Source organism: Clarias gariepinus, chromosome 3 (genome assembly GCF_024256425.1).
Source record: "Clarias gariepinus isolate MV-2021 ecotype Netherlands chromosome 3, CGAR_prim_01v2, whole genome shotgun sequence".
NCBI classification, from domain to species: domain Eukaryota; kingdom Metazoa; phylum Chordata; class Actinopteri; order Siluriformes; family Clariidae; genus Clarias; species Clarias gariepinus.
In genome coordinates this window covers 44,501,794-44,526,349 of record NC_071102.1, presented here as the reverse complement: position 1 = coordinate 44,526,349, position 24,556 = coordinate 44,501,794, and the positions used below count along the sequence as shown (strand labels likewise).

The 24,556-nt window shown below is 38.5% G+C and overlaps 1 protein-coding gene and 1 long non-coding RNA gene across 5 annotated transcripts; one reads left to right on the top strand and one right to left on the bottom strand.

The window, feature by feature from the left end:
• Positions 1-1,010: 1,010 nt before the first annotated feature.
• Positions 1,011-3,475, bottom strand: LOC128518984 (CD276 antigen homolog). Its single transcript, XM_053492468.1, has 3 exons — positions 3,399-3,475; positions 2,998-3,309; positions 1,011-1,494 (listed from the first exon to the last, which is right to left on the bottom strand). Exons 1-3 carry the CDS (start codon positions 3,415-3,417, stop codon positions 1,385-1,387), a joined length of 441 nt encoding a protein of 146 aa, XP_053348443.1. The 5' UTR covers positions 3,418-3,475; the 3' UTR covers positions 1,011-1,384.
• Positions 3,476-10,180: 6,705 nt separating this feature from the next.
• On the top strand, positions 10,181-13,977 carry LOC128518280 (uncharacterized). Of its 4 annotated transcripts, none has more exons than XR_008357706.1 (4): positions 10,181-10,252; positions 10,642-11,043; positions 11,319-11,377; positions 12,578-12,853. It is a non-coding gene; the product is annotated as an uncharacterized LOC128518280 (long non-coding RNA). The 4 variants fall into 4 exon arrangements; XR_008357707.1 differs by adding an exon at positions 12,895-13,977 and having other exon boundaries at positions 10,192-11,043; positions 12,578-12,789; XR_008357705.1 differs by adding an exon at positions 11,121-11,182 and having other exon boundaries at positions 10,192-11,043.
• The last annotated feature ends 10,579 nt before the right edge of the window (positions 13,978-24,556 follow it).

The window sequence follows — 24,556 nt, the reverse complement described above, 5'->3', positions numbered from 1 at the left end:
TGGCTGTTAATGGCTGACGCGGTGCCGGCGAATCTCGTGATGGCGGAAGTATTTGCCCTCCGCCTTGCCTGAGGACGGCGCTGCTGTTTCTCCTGCTGTTTCTCCTGCTGTTTCTCCTGCTGTTTCTTCTCCTGTGTTCTTCTCCTGATGTTTCTCCTGTTTTTTTTTTTTGGTGTTATTATTATTATTATTATTTTTGCCGTGACGGTATTAGTGGTTCAGAGCTGCCTTGCTACTGTCTGGGAGCCAATTTGGACTTCCGGGTTCTCTGCATTTTTGTGTTGAGTCTGTCGTATAGCAATGTTAGGAAAACTCTGAACTGTAGGTGATAATGTTTGGTGAGCTGTCCGAGCTATGTCATTTTATGTTTGTTTAAATTGTGACATTTGTTTTGTTTTTTTGTTTAGGGCAACGAGAACTTTTGTTCTCTTTATCTTTTTGCCTTCTTTATTTATTGTTTTTTTGTGTTTGGTTAATTGTATTTTGTGTTGTCCATCTCAGGCACTGTTTGGGCTCAGAGGCTTGCTAGCTTAGAGTATTGGGGTAGTATAATTGTGTGGAGTGCAGTGCAGTTGGTGTTCACGTTTCACTTTGTGTGAGTGTGTGGATGTGTGTGAGGAGCACCTGTAAGGCTGGTACTTCCTTTAGTCTGCCCTTGCCGCTGAGAAGCCGGTGCCCGAAATTTTGTTTTTTGTTTGTTTGGTTTTATTTTATTCTTGGGAGTACACATAGTGCCTTGTCCTTTTTTTATTGCAAGTGATAGCTATTTGAGATCCAGCATTGCATGCTATGGGATGTTTTTAATTTGTGATTTATAATAAAGTTTTGTACATTTGTATTCCCGTCTCTCGTTCATTCAGCCTAACGAACCTCTGTTCCTTATTGGTGTTATTTCCCCGGCTAACCTCGGGGTGGCGTAATCGGGTCTAAAACTTCATCTTTAATTGCCTTACCACGGCATTGCCACATATATATACATCACTCTGTGTTCCAGGTGTTTTACTTTTTTTAATTACTGTTGTATGAAAGCGATATCACACATGATACATGCATACATCGTCATCAAAGCTGTACTATATCCAGCAGTACTGCACTCCTTCTCGAGTGATATCCCTTTTATACAACTGTTCTGCAAACATCATTTATATTCAACCCAAATATTAATAAATTAATTAATTAAAAAATACTTTTTATTCAGGGACCCAATAATTCTGGACTGGATTATGTTTTTTGGGTATCCAACTAATAGTCTAAATTTAGTCTAATCTTTCATCTGTCATACGAAGAAGTTTGGATAGTTTGTGTATATACTGCAAGGTGATTAATAATAAAATGAATAACAAAGATGTACTGACGAAAAGATTTTAAAGCTTTAATTCTTTCTTCAGAAAGCGAAGCTACACAGCAGAACTAAAATGACTAAAGATGAACTGCCCGCTTTTCCCATGATGCCGCTGTTATCTGGAGATGTCTTCTGGCTTATGTCACTCTCATCTGTGGAAAACACACACACACACATAAAAAAAAAACACAATTCAGTAAAACAACAGAAAAAAAAAAAAGGAAAAAATCTGCGTAGAGCTGAAACTGCATAGTTCTGCTGTAATTTTTTTTTTAAAGCACTTTTTAAATGCAAAGCGTATACAGATACTGTAGTTTGTCTGATGTCGCTCATATGTAACACCACACAAATTATTTCCATACGATGGATATTTTCCCTGTTAATTCTTTCAAACTATATAAACAGGTCTGCACAGGAGAACAAGCAGGAAGATTCTTAATCACCTCAACTTTAGCTTAATTATAACTTATAATACGTTTATCCGCTAAAAACATTAAAGATCCCCCATGAATTGATAGATAGAAAAGATAAATAAATAAATAAATAAATAAACCTGCACTGACATTGAGACTCCTTAAATAAAATGTCACTTACACTTCACCAAACTGAGAACTATATCACTCTATATAATTCTAGAACTACACTATATTGCCAAAAGTATTGGCTCCCCTGCCTTGACATGCACATGAACTTGAGTAACATCCAATTCTTAATACATAGATTTTAATATGATATTGGCCCCGCCCCCTTTGCAGCTACTGTATATCTGGTATGAAGGAGAGCTCCAATATGGCTCCACTGGATATGTTGTTAAGTGTGGGAGCCCCAACACAGGAGTTAGAGGGGGACGTTGGGATGTGGGGTGATTGTATGTACTTTGGCAGGGATTAATCAGTTTAGGTAACACTGAGGTGATTCATACAACTAAATGTATATCTATATTTAAATCTTCTTCTCTTTTTCTTGTGAAATTAATGTTTTTTTTCCTTTTTATTTTATATAGATGTATATTTTCTTTTATGTCTATTTTCAGGTTTCTCTTTTCTTAATCGTTTCACTTTTCTTTTCAGTGTTCTCATCTTTCCTCTTTATCTATTCACTTTTTAGTTTCATCTGTTTTTGATCTTTTCACTTTGCTTTTACGTTTTCTCCTTTTATCTTCTCTTTATCTTTACAGTTGCTTTGTGCACATCAGAGCAAGGTCCACAAATGTGCTTCTGAAATAATGGTCCAAAATTCCCATAAACAAAATTCCTTCTAAACCTTGTGAAAAGCCTTTACAAAGAGTTGAAGCTGTTATAGCTGTTACAGCTGCAACATCATATTAAACTCTATGGATTAAGATTTGGATTTTACTCAAGTTCTTATGCATGTGAAGGCAGGCGAGCCAATACGTTTGTCAATATAGTGTATATAACTCTTGTGTAAAATCAGTTTATTACTAGTCTTAAGGTTTAACCTCCACATCCCTAAGAATGATCTGTTACTACAGAAATAATAACATATTAGATTGAGTGCATTAATATAAACCTGTGAATCTGTGCTTCTGTCAAAGAAAGTTAAAAATTCAACATACTGTATAAAATTGACCATGATTATTATTACATTCTAACAGATGTTCATTTTTTTTCATAAAAGACCACCCACATACACACCTTTGACCTTGAGTTCTACATGGACAGTTCTGGAGTCAGGGATGGTGCAGCTGTAAGTTCCTGTATCACTGAGTTTCACGTCACTCAGTCTGATGGAGTAATTCCAATTTGTGAACTCTGATGGAAAACCTTTGACTCGGCCCCTGTACTCTCCATCCTGGTCATGAAAATTCTCTTTACCCTCAATGATGTCATACACAGTCTTGGTGTCTCTGTATCGCCAGAACACGTCATTTTCATAATGACTGGATGAACACGGTAAGATCACAGCGTCTCCTTGAGCAGCTTCGACTGTGACGCTCTGTGACGACACTTTAAAAACACAAACACACAACTGTGGGTACAAACAGGAAGCCAAATATGCCGTATCGGGATGTTACACAGTGAGGCTGAGTGCTTACCTTCATTTATTACAAGCATAAGAACACACAGGGAGTAAGTTCTGTGGAATAAAACAGACAGATGGAATGGATGAGTGGACAGCAGCAGTATACGAGTTCTGAGTTAAAACTATTTCTGTTGGGTTGGTCGGTTTCTGCACAGGCCGTCCTCACTGAATGTAACAATAAACTGTGTAGTCTACAGAAAAAACAGGCATGTCTATAGCGACACTGCATACGACAGGCAGAAGTAAGGCTGCAGAAGCATAGGAGTTGCGTGAGAAGCAGCATTGATTTCACGACACACTACTTTCACAATCGGTGGCAGCATCAGACATCAGGATCTGCACATGAGCAGAGCTGTGGGTAAACCTCATGTACGTGGGCGTGGAAGCGGGTAACCCTAATACATTTTTAAAACAAACCGTATCTGTGTGAACTTATAAAACATATTTAACTTCATGTGTGTAAGAAAACTGTACATTTAGTGAAACTCACTGAGCTCTTTAGTACGAGCCATTCTACAGTCAGTGTGTGTCTGTGGAGGACGCTCCTGACTTAGGCCTAAAACCTCTGAACTCGGGCGTGTCCACATACTTTTCTGATCTTAAACTGTGTATCGTACTGACTACATCACGGTATGGTGCGACAGCATTGCAACACTGCTCCCTGACCCAGTCTGTTGTCTGTTCTTTCCTACATGGGCAAAGCTTCTCCTACGCGTGATACCGAACTTCCTTCTGAGGAAAATCCTCGTCTTCAGGAAGAAACAGACTGAAGACTCCTGAGTCGTCCTCGGGCGGAGGCCTGTACAGACCTGTTCACTGCCTCGAGATAAGTATCTTATTGTACATGATGGTGGTTAAACATAACCCAAATACACACCTACTTCATTCAAGACCTGTCAATCATACACCTAGGCCCTCCCACAATTCCTGAACAATTATCATTACTACAGGACATTTTTCATGAAGCACTGAATGCAGCCTCGTGAGATTCCATACGAACAGATAGTTTTACATTAGAGATGAAACTCATTTTCTTATCTCCATTTACCTGATAGCTGATAAATAGCTAGCTTACAGTGTTCACAGCTATGTACAAACAAACTAGATAGAGAAAAAAACCCTGCTAAATAATGTAATTAATTTTAAACAGATGAGCTACATTCAGGTTAGAGTACGCAGTTAATAGTTAAATATAAAGACACGTAAGTTAAAATGAGCTAGCTCACGTAAATAGCACCAAATGTTAGCTTTTAACCTCACGGTATGCTAGTTTATAACCGTAACTAGTTAGCATAGTTCCTCTTAGCTACATGGACTTCCCGAAACAAGGACTTAATTTACAGACATGAATTAATAAGTCATACATATAGTATATCTCGTACACGATACACACCTTATATCCATGATTTATTAATATAAAGTGATAAAAACATCTAAATTAATAAAACAATCATATTTCCAGTTTTCCGTTACTGCTTGTTCCTATAGAACAGGTTCCTATATAAATACGCATGCGCACACTACGGTATTGTGATTGGTCGGTTTGTCTTTGGGCTGCTTCCAGCAAATAGAATTTGACCGTCAGTCATTAAAGGTGATGTAATAATATTTACCAGATGTTTGAAATTATTTTTGCTTTTAAAAAAAATAATTATCTTATTTATTTATTTATTTTAATGGTTTTACAACTCTCCAATAAATAAACAAATAAATAAAATAAATACATTCTTTTTTCCCCACAATTAAACCCCTTTTACTAGACCTGATACTTCATATAATATTATATACAATGCCAGGAGGGAAGCAAGGCTCCCTTAGAGAAGGTCAAAGTTTTTGGGCTGCATCAAGCAAAGAAAACAACTAAGGAGATTTGAAATGACTGGAGCTGTGTGAAGAAAAAAATTGTTAGTCTTTTATTTTAAGGTCACGAGCAGTTGTCTAAGCATTTCACTGCATATCGTACTGTGTATGACTGTGTATGTGACAAATAAAATTTAAATTTAAAGAACCTGTTAACATTATAAAAACCAGAAAACACAGCAATAAACTGTCAACTTTCTGTAAGAAATGTAGTCGGGGAAAAAAGTCATGACTGGAGATCACTTAAACACTTGATGTTGTGTGGTAAAAAAATTTACAGTAAAAACCAGAGCTGTGTTTAATAGTGAAAATAAGAGCATTTACACAATAGTGAATCCTTACTTCTGGAAGCAGCTGCCCCTCTGATGAACTGTTTTCACAATTCCATTTGGGGAACAGACCCTGTGCACTGGATACAGAGCTTACATTCCCACTCAGCTGGTCTCTCTCCCTCTCTCTCTCTCTCTCACTCACACACACACACACACGCATGCACGCAAATGGACAGACACACACAGAGGCCCACGAAAAAAGAAAGACACACAGAGTCTCGGGTTTTGTTTCAAGAAGATTACGACCTTTATTATCAATTCATAACGGCTGGAGCTTGTTCATGGATGAACTCTCTTGTCTGTTTCCCCCATTATATATTCTTCATACGCTCAATAGTGTTTATTCTACATGACTTTGTGTCCCAACATCTGGATCCTATTAAGTCCCGCCTCCCTTTCAAGGCGTCCCAATGCCTAGCTCAGTTTTCATACATCGGCACATTGCATTACGGCACACACATATCACCCTCACTAGTTAATGCTGATTACATGTACGGTGCATTTAATTCCTTAAAGGTAATTACAAATCATCTTACAGTAGCCATAAGAAAACCACTTATTAGTGAGACATTAAAAAAGGCTTTAGTTTGCTAGGGAGAATAAAGACTGGACTTTGGAACGATGGAAAAAGGTCATGTGACCTGATGAGTCCAGATTAAGTCTATTCCTGATTGATGGATACACACATGAACTGAACAACACAGTGTGTGTGTGTAAATCAAAGCTAAAGGTGACGGAATGAACTCTTGGAGTGTGACACTTTTTTCTCGCAGTTATGTTAATTTAAACTATTGTGGTCTAGACTCTCTTACCAAGCAATACATTTACATCCTTTAATAGCTGTAACAAAGATTCTTCCTATTTAACTTAATTTTGTCACATCTGTGCCATCCCGGTCCCAGGTCAGCAGATCCAGCTCCCCGGATTCCTGAGCTAACTCTTTGTCTCCCTCTGGTGTGCCTGTGTGTATGTCTCTCACATTTTCACTAAGTCACTAAATGGTATCACCTGTGTCTACCTTGTGTACCTGCCTATTTAAGTCAGCTGAACCCATAACACCCTGTCTGTCCACCGTTGGGTTAATGCTTGTTTGTCCTAGTAGCATGTGCTATTGCCATACTGATATCTCCTCAGGACTGAGCCGCGTCAACAGAGTCTGGACTTTGTCCGTTCTTTGGAGCAAGTTAGAGACCAGCGCTGAGGAGTTCTCAGCCCTTTTTGTTTGTTCGATTATTAGTACGTTTGTTTTCTTTCTGGCTCCAAATGCACGCGCAAGCCTGCAGATTCTGTTGATTTAGACATGTTCCTTTTTTTGTTTATTGCTGCTTCTTTTTGTTTACCGCTGAATTAGCGGGAATAAAGACTTTGCCTAGAAACCTTCTTTTGTGTCCGCCTATTAACCCAGAGATCATGACAAATTTCAGTTCTGATTTTGCATTTTGGGTTTATTGAACAAACTAAAAACCAAACACAATTATTTTAAAAATCTGCAAAATTCTCATAGCAAAATTGTTCCTTTTGTCTCCTTTTGTTCTCCAAAATTTAACTGAAAAGTTAATTATCAAACCTCTTAAGAGTTGGTTAAGGACGTGTAGAGACAATTTCAGTCTGCAGAATCAGTGGATATTCCAGCACCAAGCAGAGAATCACCTTCTTTAACTCACATCCAGGTTTTACAAACAACATCATATTCACTAAGATCCTTATTTATATTATAATCCCAATAGGGGTGATATTTAAGACAGTTTAAGAAAACCCCTTTGTGTATTTTTAAATTCATGATGCAGCGTGTACACTGTGCAGTATTCTCAGCTTCACACATGTAATTATTTTCCTATATTATAGTACTAATGTTATTGCTCTTGTTTCCGAACAGGAATATTCTGTAAATTATTTAACTACCCTAAACTCTGTTCTATTGACACAATAATATAACAGAACAAAACATTGATTTAATCATTCCATTCTTTATTAAAGCACAACAATCACATCTGTTGAAATTGTATGAAATAGTGCAGATACACCACAGCTTTCAGAAGATCAGATCAGAAGATCAGAAAGAGTTTTATTGCCAAGTACGCTTGCACGTACAAGGAATTAGTTTTAGTGACAGAGCTTCCAGAAAAAAACAAATGACAAAACAAAACAGCACAACACACACACACACACACACACACCTACACACACACACACACACAAAAGGTTACATCAAATGGAGTAGGGGGTGAGATACTTCCAAATAAGTTACATAAATATCTGTCGTATTGCACAAAATATTAATTTATTTATTTACTTATTTATTTCCTATTTACAACCAAAGGCAGGATGAAACCTTTTGACATTGGGACTATTATTTACACCAATTAAAGATGGAACTGAACAGAATTTATTATACTTTATTACACTATAAATATATTAAATATATATTATACTAAAAGTTGCTCCTAGTGACGAAATTCTAAGAAAATTCTTAGAATTATGACATTTTCCTAGAGTTCTCCCTTAAATTTAGGATTAAATTTTAGTTAAGATAAAAATGATTCACGAAACATCTTAGCCCTAAAAACAGCTCCTAAGGTAAAAATTGTTAAGAGTAGAGAGGAGGATTTTTAAGAGGCTTAAGAGTTTCTGTAGCGGAGGACAAAATAGTGGAAAGAAGAAATATTCTCCAAATACTGAACATAAAGATAAAAGAAAACACTGCTTTTTTGTCCAATTTGCTTTTCTTGTTGTTTTACTTCCTTACATCTCTCTTGGATTGTTCGCTACATAATCTCCAAAAGTGCAACTTAAAACATGCAATCATGTAAATTGGTAAAAGATCAGCCATTTTGCTCCCATCAATCTGAAATGGTAAAATAAAAGTAATAATAAAATCAGTATGGTAAATAAATGTAAGAACTTTAATATAGTAACTACTGTGTGGAAATTGGTTGCTTCTAAAGTAGACATATTTTCAACATTTGGCTGTTTTAATTAACTTTAATATATTTAGTCTATACAAACATTATGATATCATGTATTTTATTTTTACAAAGAGTATATTTCAAGACCTTTGCAGAGGTCAGAGGTTTTTTTTTTTTATCAACTAATCACAGTCCTTGAATTGCTGCGTCATCCCTAGCAACGGGGTCGACCACACCCCCTCACTAAGATAAAGGGTTTTGTACTTTCCTTACTCAAAGTTGCTCTAAGAAGTTTTCTAAATCACTTTTAGTCTAAGACTCCCAGCTAGGACATTTTAGGCTAAGATAGGAGCTCTCTGAGAGAATTCTAAGAAGCTTTGTGAATACGGGCCCTGATGTTCACTTGTTCCCTACACCGTTCGCAGCTCCCTTTAAACTTCGCAGGGCACTTCAGGCCGATTGGAACGCACCGTGAGTTTGTTTTGTCAATCTGGGGTTTGTTACTCCAGTCCAGTAGGTGGCGATAGACTTATAAAAAAAATAACGCCAAAAAAAAAAAAAAAAAAAGCCGACTATCCAGTGTGGAAAATGGAAACCATGAAAGTTGATTTTAAATCGCGTCAAATCAAGTCAATAAATAATAATATAGGCCTAGTGGATGAATTTTATAGATATGTGAAACAAAAGTATAGAGACCATATTCAGATTTACACAGACGGATCAAAAGAACCTGAAACTGGAAGGACTGGATCTGCAATTGTTATAAGTAACCAGGGAAATGAAGAAAGCAAACGAACATTGAATAATCTGAGTGTGTATACAGTCGAACTGTATGCTATCAAGATGGCATTAGAATGGATTGGAAAGGAGGGAAAAATAAGCAAATACTTAATTGGAAGTGATTCATTTTCTGCACTGATCAGTCTCAGATCAGGGGTATCCAATAACCGCCAGGATTTGGTATATACAATATTGATAACATATATGAGAATAAAAGAAAAAGGTAAAGAGATTCAGCTTATTTGGACTCCACATAGGTGTATTGGGAAACGAGAGGGTGGATAAATTAGCCAAGCAAGCAATTAAAAAAGATAGAATTGAAGTAAATATAAAAATGTCAAAGGCGGAAGGGAAATGCATAGTTTGGAAAGAAGCTGTGAGAGAATGGCAACAGCAGTGGGATAGAGAAATTAAAGGGAGACATTTATATGGCATTCAAAATAAAGTTGATACTGAGAGGAACTGGGGAGGGACTAGAAGAGAGGAAACAATAATGACAAGATTAAGAATAGGACACAGTAACCTGAATAGTACACTATACATTATAGGGAAGCATCCCACAGGTTGTTGTGAGGTTTGTCAGACTCTTGAAACCATAGAACATGTACTTATAAATTGCAGAAGATATGAAGAACAAAGGAGGAAAATGATGGAAGAACTAAAAAAAAGGTGAAATGGTTGGGACAGAAATAAAAGATGTGTTGAATAGTGGGATGATTGGGCGAGGAAAGAAAAATATCTGTAACTTCTTAGTTGCAACTGGTTTGATGGATAGAATATAAGCGATGAAAGAAATAATCTGGAAATAGAGTGAAGAAACATCACAGGAAAACTAACCAGAAGGTGGCGGTAGTGCAACACGTACGGATGCAAGCCGCCGTAAAACTCCAAAAGAAGAAGAAGAAGAAGTTAAAAAGAAAAAAAAAAAAAAGCAAAAGAAGAAGAGACAGCGCGTTGTGTTAGAATATTTTTAATTTCGCCGCGTGCAGGTACAGTGGAAAGTTTTTGAAATAAATAAAGTTGTATTTAAAGATAATATGTGTAGGAATTAGTTGCAGAAAAGCTAATGAACAGACCATATAGACACATATACACCTAAAAGTGAATGAAGTGAAAGCTTTATGAAATATTTCACCTCACATCCTCCTGGAGACATTAGTTAAAGTGTACAGCGTCTGTGAACATGAACTAATGTGTATAAAGATTCAGACGTAGCTATAGAATTACAGAAACAAATGATTTTTTTTGTCCTGATTTTAGTGTCCTGACTTACACCATTCACCCCAGTCATGCACACAATAAGACCAATTACTTAAAATATTTGTAAACTAACATTATTTTTATATTATTCATGTTTTTTTTTTTTTACTCACTAAAGCTCAATTGATGAAGGAAGAGTAAGCTATCTTAAGAAAGTCAATAATATTCAAAAACCGGGAGAAAGAATAAAAGCTGGAGAAATGCAGTGCCAAAAGAGGAGAAGAGACAAGAAAATAACATTTGAGGAGGAGAAAGCAGAAAGAGAGAGAGAGAGATCCAAATAAAATAAAAAAGGAGAGAGATGCAAAGAAAAATACAAAAAGAGAAAAGTAAACATAGTGATGACAGAAGAGAAACAGTGAAATGCATTTAAAGGATAGGAAGGAGAAAAGAAACCAGTCGAGGAGCAGGAGAAATACATAAAAATAAAAGAATTAAAGGGACAGAAGAAGAAAACGGACAAACAGTGAAGAAGAGTAAGACCGAGACAAAGAGGGGACTGCAGGGGTAAAGATAAGAGGTAATTATTTTAATTTTATGTATTCTTTGGTATTATTGTGTCACTCCATTGACCTGTCATGGGTTTTCTAACTTTAGTGAAACAACATTGAAGACAATGGAAGCCAATCATCAACTATCTGCTGATCATGTTGAAATTGGTATCTGATCTGTAATATAAGATATGAAAACTGACAATGGGTTCCATTCTAATTGTACAAAAATCATTGTTTGTGAAAAGATTTTGAAGTTAGTGCATTAGTTAACCTGGTAATATTTTGTTGTTGTTTTCTACAGGACTGTTGTAGACATCCAGATAAGATCGCTGTGGGATGACAAGGGAAGGGACGTTTAACGTAAGACTTTAAAAAAAAAAAGTTTTTATTTATGTTTTCCCAAAGGGGGCCCCATATCCATGTTCACCTTAAGCCCCTAACATATCCATGTTCACCTTGAGCCCACTAAATGCAGAGGGCCCCATATCCATGTTCACCTTGAGCCCCTAAATTGCTAAATCCGCCCTTGAACAGAAACATTCAGATCAGTGATGAGTATGACGTGTTAATAACAGCTGTAATTGTTGTTAAACTGCTGTGTTAAAAGCGATAGAAAGAACTACAGGACATGCTCTCTTTCCATCCTCATATAACTCACCTGTGAGAGCAACAGCCAGAGCACAATTCATTATTCCTGATACGATGAAGTGATTCCTCCAGAGTCTGATCTCTTCATCTTTATCAGCTGTCTTTGCAAACATGATAGTTTGAACTTACAGTAAACCCCCTTAGTTAAATTATAATAAAATATTAATTTACACTCCTAATTCATCAGTACTAATATTGTGTGTAAATGCTCTTGTATTGCAGTGAGATGGTTGTGTTACTGTTTTCTACTGCGCCTACTGAGGTCAAGGGTTATGGAAGCAAATTAGCATCATCATAAAAAAAGAGAGAGGCCAAGAGAGAGAGAGATACACTGTGGCCAAAAGTATTTGGACAGCATATACCATGTATTCTCCCTGTGCACAAAACAGGTGATTTCACTAATTAGTTCATGTCTGGATAAAGAGCTGTGTTAATTAAAATCAGCTGCTTTAGTTAACTGATGAAACAAATAAGTGGCAGGACTTTTGTGTCTACCTCTTTACAAAGTTCCTAAAACTCAGGAATTCTCATGTGAATTGAATTTGTGTACATGATCTTTAGGTTCCTACACATCCTGCCCAATCTTCCCCACCATTTAATTCCTGTAAAGTGCTAGAAACAGCATGTGAGAAAGGTCATAAATATAGACTGGCAAAAATGGAGAATCTGCTATTAAAATGCCTAAAAACTTTTCTAATATTGTGTTTTAAAAGAAGCTTTTGCTCTGACTGTGTGCAGCTACAGGAACATTAGCCGTGATCTTACAGTAACTGTTAGGTTAAATGTTTGTCCAGAAAATTTTAACTGTCACAGAAGTATTTTCATAAATATTCTAATTTATATAACTATTGTTAGTTATCTAGCATTTTAGGTCCTAGTATATTTTAAGTATTTAATCTTCACATCTTTCAGAATCTAAAGGTTATGGAGAGATGTGTGGGCAGCAGTGACGAGCATCTACTACAATGTCTGATACTACCAGAAAGAAGAGAGTTTCCTCAACATTTCCAGTGTTTTCAGCTCTTTTGTTACCACTACAGTACATGTTCCTCCCACAAGATGACTTGGACGCCTTCTGAAAAGGCTGGGATGATCATCCCATAAGAACAGACACCTGATCAGCTGTGAGTGTTGGTCAAATCCATTCCTCAGTTCCATGTACAGTAAATTTAGAGGTATGTAAAAATACTCGTACGGGCTCGTAGCTCTACTCATGCTTTGTAACGTAGAATGTCCAGTCCATAAAGAAGAACACAGTCTTGGGAGCAGTTCTGCATACATGAGCCTTCAGCAGTTTTACGACCATGAACAGGGATTATACTAAGGAATGTGTTTGCTGATGGCGCAGCGTGTCGATGTCAAAGAAAGAAAACACTCTGTTCTCATGCACACAGAATATCATGAAACAAATGAAATATTCCCTACATCTGGTCAGCGCTAAAATTAACTATTGCTCCCAAATACTGTATGGATATGCTATCTTTTAACCATAACTAGCCACTGCATGTCTACATTCTTTCTATATATAATCTGTACATTTACTACAGTACACTTACTTTATATCTCGTTTTAAGAGGATATAATTTTTTACAACTAGAAGCAGAGTTGGGGTTAATATATTACAAAGTAGTACATTACTTTAATTAGTGGTATATTTATTTGTAATGGATTAATGTAATGCATTACTTTTCCTAAAGTCAGTATTTACATTACAGTTAATAATCGAGGAACTTGCTTTACATAGCTTCTTCAGTTATCTACATAATGGCATCTGCTGACTAATGGGTAAATTGATTTTCTTCACTACAGCGGGCTATAGGATGCAGCACTTCAGCAGTGAGAAAGACTTAGGTTTTAAATGTAACATAATTATATTTAACTTTATAATAAATACACAGGAAATAAGTAACTAATTTTATGCAATTTAATTGCCATACAACTATAAGTATATAGTATTAGTCATTTTTTCTTCAAAACCTGAAGATTTTGTACAGAGGTGGACACCCTGGCCAGGGGTCGAGCGTGCGGCTCCAGGGCCACATGTGTCTTTTTTATCCCTCTTCTCCCTGTGGCTTTGGAAAAAAAAATGAGTATTACAAATTTTTTTATGTAATTCTAAATTTATGGTGATCTTGTAACATTAACCTCTTAAGGCCCAAGCTGTATTTTTTACATGCATTTTTTATTTCTCTTTGCTATTTTGCTATTATGCAAATTTCTCTCTCTTTTTTGATATGATGTACTTTTAGAGAAAAATTATGTCCATATATGTGGATTCTTGGTCCGAATTTCCATAAAACATAATAAAGTCACCTTTGTGTAATAGAATGAAAAACTCTTTATTTCTTCTTAGAACACAGCAGTTTTTTTTCCTGACTGTTTTTAATGCATTAATAACACATGCACACATTTTTTTTTTACATGTTTTGACTATCAGAGAGTAAAAACAAAATTTTTGCCTATTTTGGCCAGTTAAAAATAGTGTTTGGGACATTTAATATGCTGCAAAACAGTTGCAGGATGACACTGTATGTCTATAACAAAATATAAAACATTCAAAGCATTTTAAATAGCCACTCTTGCACTTGGCTACAATATGTTTTGAACATCATATTGAAAAAAAGAAAAAACAGTAGCTCATTTGATATTTTGCATTGGTAATGTAAAAAAGGGAACATGTTAAAGGCTGCGATAATTGAGCACTGAAGGACCAGGCCTGCTTACAGAGGCCCAGAGGTCACCTGATTGATTGACCTTCACAGAGTTGGAGAACATGGAGGAACCAAGGAACATATACACAACTTGAGAATCACTGCGATGACTTACGTGTGAAAGGCTGAGTAACAGTTGCGCTCGGTTCGCAAGCACAAGAACACTTTGCAGGTCATACAATGCATTCGGGTTGTCTGCAGCGCATTGCATTTTTCAGGCCGATCATCTCTGGGAGGTGGTCATTAGCTGTCACTCCCTGGTTTGAATCTTCTTCCTCTGACTGTGTCGAAAGGTCTGCATCTGCACTGTGATGCTGGGCCAAGAGGATCGTAGCCACTTCCATGCGGAACTGAAGGAACTGGATGGGTCTTGTCTTTGGTCCAGCACATATTGCATGGTCTTTTCGGTAAAGTAGCCAGCTGTTGGCTAAAGCCAGATCCGTGAAGTGCACTATCATCCGCATTGTCTACTTCTTAGTACGGGTACTCATGTGATAGTAACTTATCATTCTATCCATCGAGTCAACTCCACCCATCTTCTTGTTGTACTTACGGATAATGCTTGGTCGCAAGACTGTGACATATTGTTTAATTTTCTTGTCTCAGCGCTGGCAGGTGTCTCCTGGCTGTGTCTTATGAACAGCAGATATCAGCAATACTGGTTTGTTGTCATACCACTTCACTACACACAACTTTCCATCTTCAGCGGAAACTTCTGATGTTTTTTTTCCTGACTCTCCTGCGTTTTTCATGGCTTTGTCACTGGGTAACTTATGCTTCGCTCCAGTGAGTCGGTTCTTCATTATTGTACCAGTCATGTACAGCTTTTTCTCCATCATTCGCTGCGCACCTTTAATGGTGGTGAAGAACTGGTCACAATACACCTTTGTGCCACGATGCAGTTTGTGCCACGACTAACTTTCCTAAACCCAGGCCCTCTGGTTCTTTGACCTTCCCAATCAGTCAACCTGTGCCTTGATACAGCTTAAAGTCAAGCACAATGCCATCTGCTGTAGCACAAACAAAGTTCTTTATGCCAACTGGGTTTGGCTTCATTGGCAGATATTGTCTGTACGGACAGGCTCCTGTGACAGGAATCATCTGTTAATCAATTGATGCACAATCAGGTCGTTTCAGAGACTTTCAGAAAGGTCGATTCAGAGACTTTCAGAAAGGTCGATGCAGCCTTGCAAAATTCGATCCAGAAAAGGTCTCACCTTCCAGAATTTGTCCGACATTCTCAGGTCTTCTGGCACATCATGATCAATAACCACTTTTATTGATCCCCTCAGTTTAAAGAATCTGGCTCGTGTGAATTTGTCAGTGATGGCAGTGATTTTCAAGGCTTTGGACCAGTACATCCTAATGGTTGGGTATTGGATGCAGGACATCAAAATACAGGCACCAAAAAGGTGGTAAATCTCATCTGTCGTCATGTTAAGTGGCTCCCCACTCTTATATAGTGACATAAAATTAGAGCATTCTGCAATCATAATCATCAAATCTCTATCAATGTACAGTTCAAAATAGTCTAGTGGGGTCCAACCATGTCTGTCTAGATCAGTTTCATCCTGATGCTGATACTTTGCCAGGTTTGGCGTCAATGGAGTAGCCTTCCAGCATAGTCCACGTTCAGCACAACCAGAATCAGAATAAAAATTGTATTTATTGTAGGAAGTTACATTTTTACCCATGCAAGCAATTGAGGTTTATTGGTGCATAAAATACTTGAATCTGGGCCAAAAATAATAACAAGTACTTTGTTCAGAGTCTCCCTTTTTTTTTTTTTTTTTGTTTGTCTTGGTCTTGGTGTTGACTCTTCCAAGTAATCTTCTCTTGACTTTGACGTGTTTAATTTTTTGTCGCTCAAAATATTCGTCACAACCACCTATATGCGACACCTGCCGGCAGGCAATTTATTGAGCTTTTATTCAGGTTGACAGCTGACTGCACGCTCTAGTACACGCGATAAAAGAATGTTGGTAGACGATATTTTTGGTTTGCTGCAGGTGGATAATTTAGGTTCAGCTTTTTATTTCATAAATACTAAGAGGACTCAAACAGACTAAAGTATTTTATTTAAAAGTAACCTTCAACCCCGTGTCTTTTCAAGTGTTCAAAATGTTTTTGTTGTATGAGGAAATAAAATTTTGTTTTCTCTGTAGCAGGTCATTTCATAAATGCAACACGCTATATTTTATAATCAAGTTAAATGTATAATCAGGACCTCAGCTGGTCCCTCAACACCAGCTCCCTGCACAAGAAAGCCCAACAGCGTCTCTTCTTTCTGAGAAGACTGAAAAAGGCCCAGCTTCCATCACCGATCCTGACCACCTTCTATAGAGGAACTATCGAGAGCATCCTGAGCGGCTGCATCACTGTCTGGTTTGGGAATTGTGCCATATCGGACCGCAAAACCCTTCAGCGGATAGTGAGGACAGCAGAGAAGATCATCGGGGTCTCTCTCCCCTCTATTGAAGACATCTACACCACACGCTGCATCCCCAAAGCCACCAGCATTGTGGCTGATCGGACACACCCATCTCACACACACACTTCACACTGCTGCCATCTGGAAAAAGGTACCGAAGCATTCGTGCACACACATCCAGACTGTGCAACAGTTTTTTTCCACAAGCCATCCGTCTCTTCAACAAAAAGGGACTGAACTGATAAACACACACACATACACACACACATAAACATTATCACTCAGCTTAACTCAACTACATCAAAACATTGAGACTGGACTGACTAATCAACACAAGCGCAGACACACTGACCTACAGTACACTACCAAACTATCGTACAGACAAATCTGTAAATGCTGTACTGTTTATCTCTTTTGCACAATATTCATTACTTTTTGCACTAATTCCTCAATTCTTGCTGCTGTGTTTACTACCTTAACACCATATTTTATGTTCTGTTATGTCGTTGTTGTCGCACTGTCACTTTGTTGTTGCTCGTTTGCACATTTGCACGTGCACTTTATGTTATCTATAAAACCTGTAGATAGTCTTCCTTAGTTAGTTAGTTTTTGTTAATTTATGTAGTAATTAATGTTAGGACTATCTGTCTTGTCTCTGCTAGCCAGCTAACTAGGCCTATTAGTTAGCTAGTTTAGCTTCTCTGTTAATTTATGTTGTAAGTTTATGTTGCATGTAGCACCTTGGTCCTGGAGGAACGTTGTTTCGTTTCACTGTGTACTTACTGTATATGGTTGAAGTGACAATAAAGCCTACTTGAACTATATATATATTGTAACGGGTTCAACCCTATATGCTCGGACGACACCATGAAGCATGAACACAAGGTGAGGTCTTACAGGAAAAAAGAACATTTATTTAGGAAAAATGGGGAAGGAAAGGGTTAAAGGAGGGAGGATGGAAAGAATGGGAAGAAGAGAATGTACATGTGCAGGTCCAGGACAGTGCTTAGCTTGCATGCGGACACACAGCTGGCAATAGGTGGCGATGGGTGGAGTGTCAGAACATAGCACAGCGGAGGCAGCGCTCCTGCACGCTCCCATGATGGTGCTTCTCCTGCTGTCAATGGTCAGCCTGGCCCCTCCCAGCTCTCTCTGGGCGTGGCCTCAGACGGGAGTCCTTGTTGATGTCCTTCGGCTGGGATCAGGGACAAGAAGGTGGGCTCAACGCGGGAGTGAAGGTGCCGCGGGAGTGAAAGTGCTGCGGGAGCTCACGCAGTTCTTTCTTGCACTGTCCTCGGCGCAGAGATTGAAGGGTGGAATTCCAGTGTCCTTTTTACAGTCCCTAGGGCGCATCACATTGCCCCACTCGCATGCCACTCTCTTACACTCCACCACATTAAGTACTTCCTGGACCCGAGACTAAACTCCGCACCTTGCTTTTATAATGCGAAGCAAGCCCGATATTCTATTAACGTTAATTAGCCCCAAATAGGCGGCTCCGTCCCTTTGCAAACCTGCAAAAGGGGGTGCCACCTATCTAGGGAGCCTTCGGAGTGAGTGAGGAGCGATAATAGCTTTGCGCACACGCCCTCCACAGCCACACACCGTGACTATATATATATATATATATATATATATATATATACAGTGGTGTGAAAAACTATTTGCCCCCTTCCTGATTTCTTATTCTTTTGCATGTTTGTCACACTTAAATGTTTCTGCTCATCAACAACCGTTAACTATTAGTCAAAGATAACAATTGAAAACAAAATGCAGTTTTTAAATGAAGGTATATCTACAATTCAATTCAATTTTATTTGTATAGCGCTTTTAGCAATTTTCATTGCCGCAAAACAGCTTTACACAATCAAAAGAATTATTTAAGTTTGTATGAAATGTGAATTTGTATGAATCAAAATGGTCAGTTTGTCCCTGGTGAGCAAGCCGAGGGCGACAGTGGCAAGGAAAAACTCCCTAAGATGGTAATAGGAAGAAACCTTGAGAGGAACCAGACTCAACAGGGAACCCATCCTCATTTAGGTGAAACAGAAAGCAGTAAATGATCTGCATTTATACAGTGTGTTAGGTGGCAGGCAGTTCAGCTATAATAGCTGATGTTGATTGATGTTAATATGGAGTCCAGGTAGTTATTAAAAACCCAGGTAGACTTGTAGGAAGTTCTAGTCCTGAACTGTCAAGACCCCAGAGAAACAGTTGCCAACACCAGTCAAGGCCAGAACCATCTTCTAGGTAGAGAGAATCATCCCAGACACCAGATGCATCCCAGAGAGACACATGGGGCATCCATGTGACGAGATCTTCAATCAGAAGCGGAGCACCAGGATGGGTCAGACAGGTCCGGAGGGCAGAGGGAGTCTGGATCACTGGCAGCTCGGAACCGACATGTGTAGCTCGACAGAGAGAGAGAAAAAGTGAAAGGGGAAGAAGAAGAGGAGAGATGGCAGTTAGGTATGGTCACAGTCACATAATGTATAATGTGAATGTATATTAACTGTAGAGTGCAAGCAGAGACTCCGGCAGGACTAACTATGACAGCATAACTAAAAGGGAGAGCCAGAAGAAAACACAAACATGAGGGCTTCCTGACATGTAAAGCAAACAATCACCTCACCGTCAGCAAACCTAAGTGATCAATGAGAGTGAGGAAGACAGCATCCAAACATACCAGTTCACCATAATACTCCACGTCCGTGAGTCCCCCAGATCTGCTCCTTTACCTATGGCAAATCTATTTATAAAAATGCTTGGCTAAATAAATAGGTTTTTAGCCTGGACTTAAACACTGAGACTGTGTCTGAGTGTCCGAACACTATTTGGAAGAGTATTCCATAATTTTGGGGCTTTGTAAGAAAAAGCTCTGCCCCCAGCTGTATTTTTCATAATACGCGGTACTGACAAGCAGCCTGCATCCTTTGATCGAAGTAGGCGTGGCGGTTTGTAAGACACTAGCAGTTCGCTCAGGTACTGCGGCGCGAGACCATTTAATGTTTAAGTTTAAGTTTAGTTTAAGCCTTTATTTGTCACATATACATTACAGCACAGTGAAATGCCTTCTTCGCATATCCCAGCGTAACTGGGGTCAGAGCGCAGGGTCAGCCATGATACAGCGCCCCTGAAGCAGACAGGGTTAAGGGCCTTGCTCAAGGGCCCAACAGTGGCAACCTAGTGGAGCTGGGGATCGAACCGCCGATCTTCCTATCAGTAACTCAGTGTCTTAGCACTCTGAGCTACCACTGCCCCATATAATGCTTTATATGTCAAGAGTAGTATTTTAAAATCAATGCGAAATTTCACAGTGAGCCAATGCAGTGAAGATAAGATAGGGGTGATGTGCTCATATCTTCTGGTTCTAGTGAGGACTCTCGCTGCTGCATTCTGGACTAGCTGATGCTTATTTATGCATCTAGCTGAACAACCAGACAGTAAGGCATTGCAATAGTCCAACCTAGAGGTGATAAAAGCATGAACTAGTTTTTCTGCATCGTTTAGCGACAATACATTTCTTATCCTGGCAATATTTCTGAGGTGAAAGAATGCTATTCTGGTGATATTATCTACATGAAGCCTCTAAGTGGCGCAGTGGTAAAGTGCTTGCCCTATCATCCGGAGATCGCTGGTTCGATCTGTTACCTCTTACAGCCGGAGGTCTAGAGAGAGCTGACTGGCAGAGCTCTCTCAGAGGGGAGGGATGAGAGGTACTTTGTGCTCCCACATTAGCAGTTCAAAAAGATGTGGTCGGCTCGCGTCACGTGGTTCGGAGGAAACACATGATAGTCTTTGGCCCTTCTGGCTGAATGGAAGTAGTAGCCTTAATGTGACACATTTCAAGTGTGTCACAATAATAATGTACACACAGCGCCGCGCTACCGTATAAAACGTACATTCACATCAACCACCAAACAGAGTTTTATCAGTAATCTCCCAGAGTTCCCAACTACGATTAGATCACCGTCTGACCCCACAGAACTCGACCAGGCGACTGAATATTTAGAGTCGACATTCCGCTATACCCTAGATAATGTAGCTCCAGTCAAGAGAAAAATTATTAGAGATAAAAAACTTGCTCCCTGGTATAACGATCACACGTGCACTCTAAAACAGACCGCTCAGAAATTAGAACGTAAATGGCGTCAAACTAAATTACTAGTATTTCAAATAGCATGGAAGGAGAGCATCCTGAACTATAGAAAAGCTCTTAGTGTAGCTAGATCAACATATCTCTCCACTCTTATAGAAAATAACAAAAATAATCCTAGATTCTTATTTAATGCTGTAGCCAAATTAACCAGAAATAAGACCACTGCAGAAATCTCCACAACAACATCATGCAATAGTGAGGACTTCATGAACTTTTTTAATAATAAAATTGTAAATATTAGGCATAAAATTGAGGTTTTGAAACCGAACAATGTAATTGATGCAGATGTTAATCTAGCCATGTCAGACCAGAACCTAGAATACTTTACTCCCCTTGAAGAGAATGAACTAATTTCACTCATCTCTTCTTCAAATTCATCAACCTGTATATTAGATCCTGTACCGACACATTTTCTTAAACAGATAGTACCAGCAATAATAGAACCCCTGTTGAGAATAATTAATTCTTCACTCAGCATTGGATATGTTCCAAAATCTTTTAAATTAGCAGTTATCAAACCAATAATTAAGAAACCTGACCTCGACCCCTGTCAGCTGTCCAGTTACAGACCAATATCAAACCTCCCCTTTATCTCTAAGATCCTGGAAAAGATAGTAGCGGAGCAGCTATGCTCATATATACATAGAAATGGCATACATGAACTGTATCAGTCAGGATTTAGGCCTCATCACAGTACAGAGACAGCGCTCGTTAAAGTAGTAAATGACATTCTATTGGCCTCTGATCAGGGTTGTGTAACTATGCTTGTATTACTTGACCTCAGTGCAGCTTTTGACACTGTTGATCACGCTATTCTTCTTCACAGATTAGAAAATGTAGTGGGAATTAAGGGTACAGCCCTCTCCTGGCTCAGATCCTATCTGACCCATCGTTATCAGTATGTAGACTTAAATGGTGATTATTCTGCATGTTCTCTAGTGGAGTTTGGCGTTCCGCAGGGTTCAGTTTTAGGTCCACTGCTTTTTTCCCTTTACATGCTTCCTCTGGGCAACATAATCCGTGAGCAAGTTCCTTCAAGTAGTTGAAGTTCTCTTCAATTAGTTCATTCTCTTCTCAATAGGTTCCGATCTGACATGGTTAGTTTAACATCTGCATCAATTACATTGGCCGGTTTCAAAGCCTCAATTTTATGACTGATATTTACAATTTAATTGAAAAAAAAGGGCATGAAGTCCTCACTATTGCACGATGTTCTTGAGGAAATTTCTGCAGTGGTCTTATTTCTGGTTAATTTGGCTATGGTATTAAATAAAAATCTAGGATTATTTTTGTTCTTTTCTATAAGAGTGGAGACATACGTTGATCTAGCTACACTAAGAGCTTTTCTATATTTCAGGATGCTCTCCTTCCATGCCATTTGAAATAATAATAATTTACTTTGACGCCGTTTATGTTCTAATTTCCTTAGAAATTCCTTAGGCTTTTCCTCTTCCATGTCACCTGCGATGTTATCATTTCAAACGCGCTTCCACCGCGAAGAAGTTTTAATGACGTACAAAACACAATGCCTCGGGAAATCCGATCTGTCTGTTTACACAACAATCACATTAGCACATATCTGATTTATATCTGATCTATTTCCACATATGAAGGAGGCCTGAAACCGATCTTTTTTTTCCTGTTTACATGGACATAGAACATTTCCGATATGTGTCACATATGAGCAAAAAATCGGAATTGGAAAAACATAACTTTACAAACACCTCACACTTTAGAGTCACATTCTGTCCTAAATCTACCAACTTCTCTGTGAAACGCTTTGCAGCTCCACAGCACACAAGGAGATCTAACAAAAAAAGAGAACAATAAGCACTGACTGATGTTTTAAGAATAATACACAAATGTTTTAAAGTGGAATGTATCAATTTAATATGATCAGTGATTTAGGTAAAGGAAATAAACTTTCAGAAGTAAATGTGGAGGATCTTCATGATGAAACTTGATCTCTGGTCACAAATTGTAAGGGAGGAAACTTCACGTTTAGAGCTACAGGACTGAGGGGAAGTGGCAGTTTGACACCTGTGGCCTCATCTTTTCAACAGGAAGAGATGTGTAGAAAAACTTCCTAACCCACCAAACCATTAAGTAGAGATTTCACAAAACAGTACATTAATTTTTTGATACACAGTTATCGATCCATTCAGTTTAGTCTCCTAGTGTAGGGGATTGTTTAGGGTTGGGTTGGTAAATTCAATGTAAGTATCAACTTAAAATACACTTAGTCTAAAGTCAGGCAAAATTAGTCTAGGCAAAAATCATTATAGTGTGTAACGATGAATAATTAATAATTGTTAATGAAGAATTCTATTAGAGCCCAGTGGAGAGAATGGACAGCTTCCAATACCTCAGTGTTCACATTATGCCGGACCTGTCAGTCCTGTCAAATGAATACTGTTGAGAAAAAGGCCAGGCAGCGTCTCTACCACTTCAGAAGTTTGCAGGACTTTAGACTGTCCTCCAAGAAACTTCCATCCCGATAGGAGACATCACAACCTGGTTTGGGAACAGCACCATGCAGGACAAATGAGCTCTACAGAGGTTGGTGCAATCAGTAAAGTGCATCATCCACACCGAGCTCCCTGACTTGCACTTAATCTACAGCAAACGGTGCTGGACCAAGACCAGGAGGATAGTGAAGGACCTCAGCCACTCCAACAATGGAGTGCCTTATTTGCTGTGGACAGGACAGTGCTTCCGCTCCCTGAAGGCCGACACAGAGAGACTGAGGAGATGCTCATTCCTGCAGGCTATTCGAGCCCTCAACAAGAACACCACATACAGTAGGACTAAACAATCTGATTTAATTTCTTCACTCACTCACACAATAAATACTCTCACTACATTCCTCCTACACCCTAAAAAATACTGTGTTAAAAACAACCCAGTTTGAGTTGTTTTTAACCCAGCTGCTGGGTAAATATTGGACTAACTACATGCTGGGTTAATTTAACCCAGCAAAATGGGTTATTTGTTTAACCCAGCAAGATGGGTTAAATATTCAACCCAAATGCTAGGTCATATTTAACTATAATGCTGGGTTAATTCCCCCACATGAATTGGTCAAATGTTCTACCCAGATGTTGGTTAATTTTAACTGGAATGTTGGGTTAATTATACCACACAAATAGGTTATTATTATTTTCATGTTTTACAGTGAATTTGTCAAAAAAAAAAAAAACTACCCATGTCTATTAAACAGGATCTTTCTGCAGAACAAAAATATCCAGCCCTGGTCTCATTTTAACATACAAACACTTTCTATGACTTTTCAAGTAGGCCTCGCCATTCATAGCAACATTACAAAAAGTCCTATACAGGAGCACAGAGCTTTGGATAGTTCATGTCAGAAATATATAATGCCTTGAAACACACATCATCTGCCCCAAGTAATGAGCATTGCTCTAGAGCCGGTCCCACCAGAATGACAAATGCCTGAGAGCAGTGCTGGTCATTATCTCCGTCAGGGTGTAGGGGTATGGCCTTGAGACTTCAGCCTGCTGGAGGTAATTCACCTTGTTGCTTCCAATCTTAGAAAGGAAAAAATGAAAGAAAGTTAAAAGTTTTGTTAA

Bases quoted from the DNA above. Each gene is read 5' to 3' on its own strand.
- LOC128518984 (XM_053492468.1), bottom strand. The intron at 1,495-2,997 runs GTGTGTATGTGG...TGTTTTCCACAG, and splicing joins TGTAGAACTCAAGGTCAAAG to ATGAGAGTGACATAAGCCAG.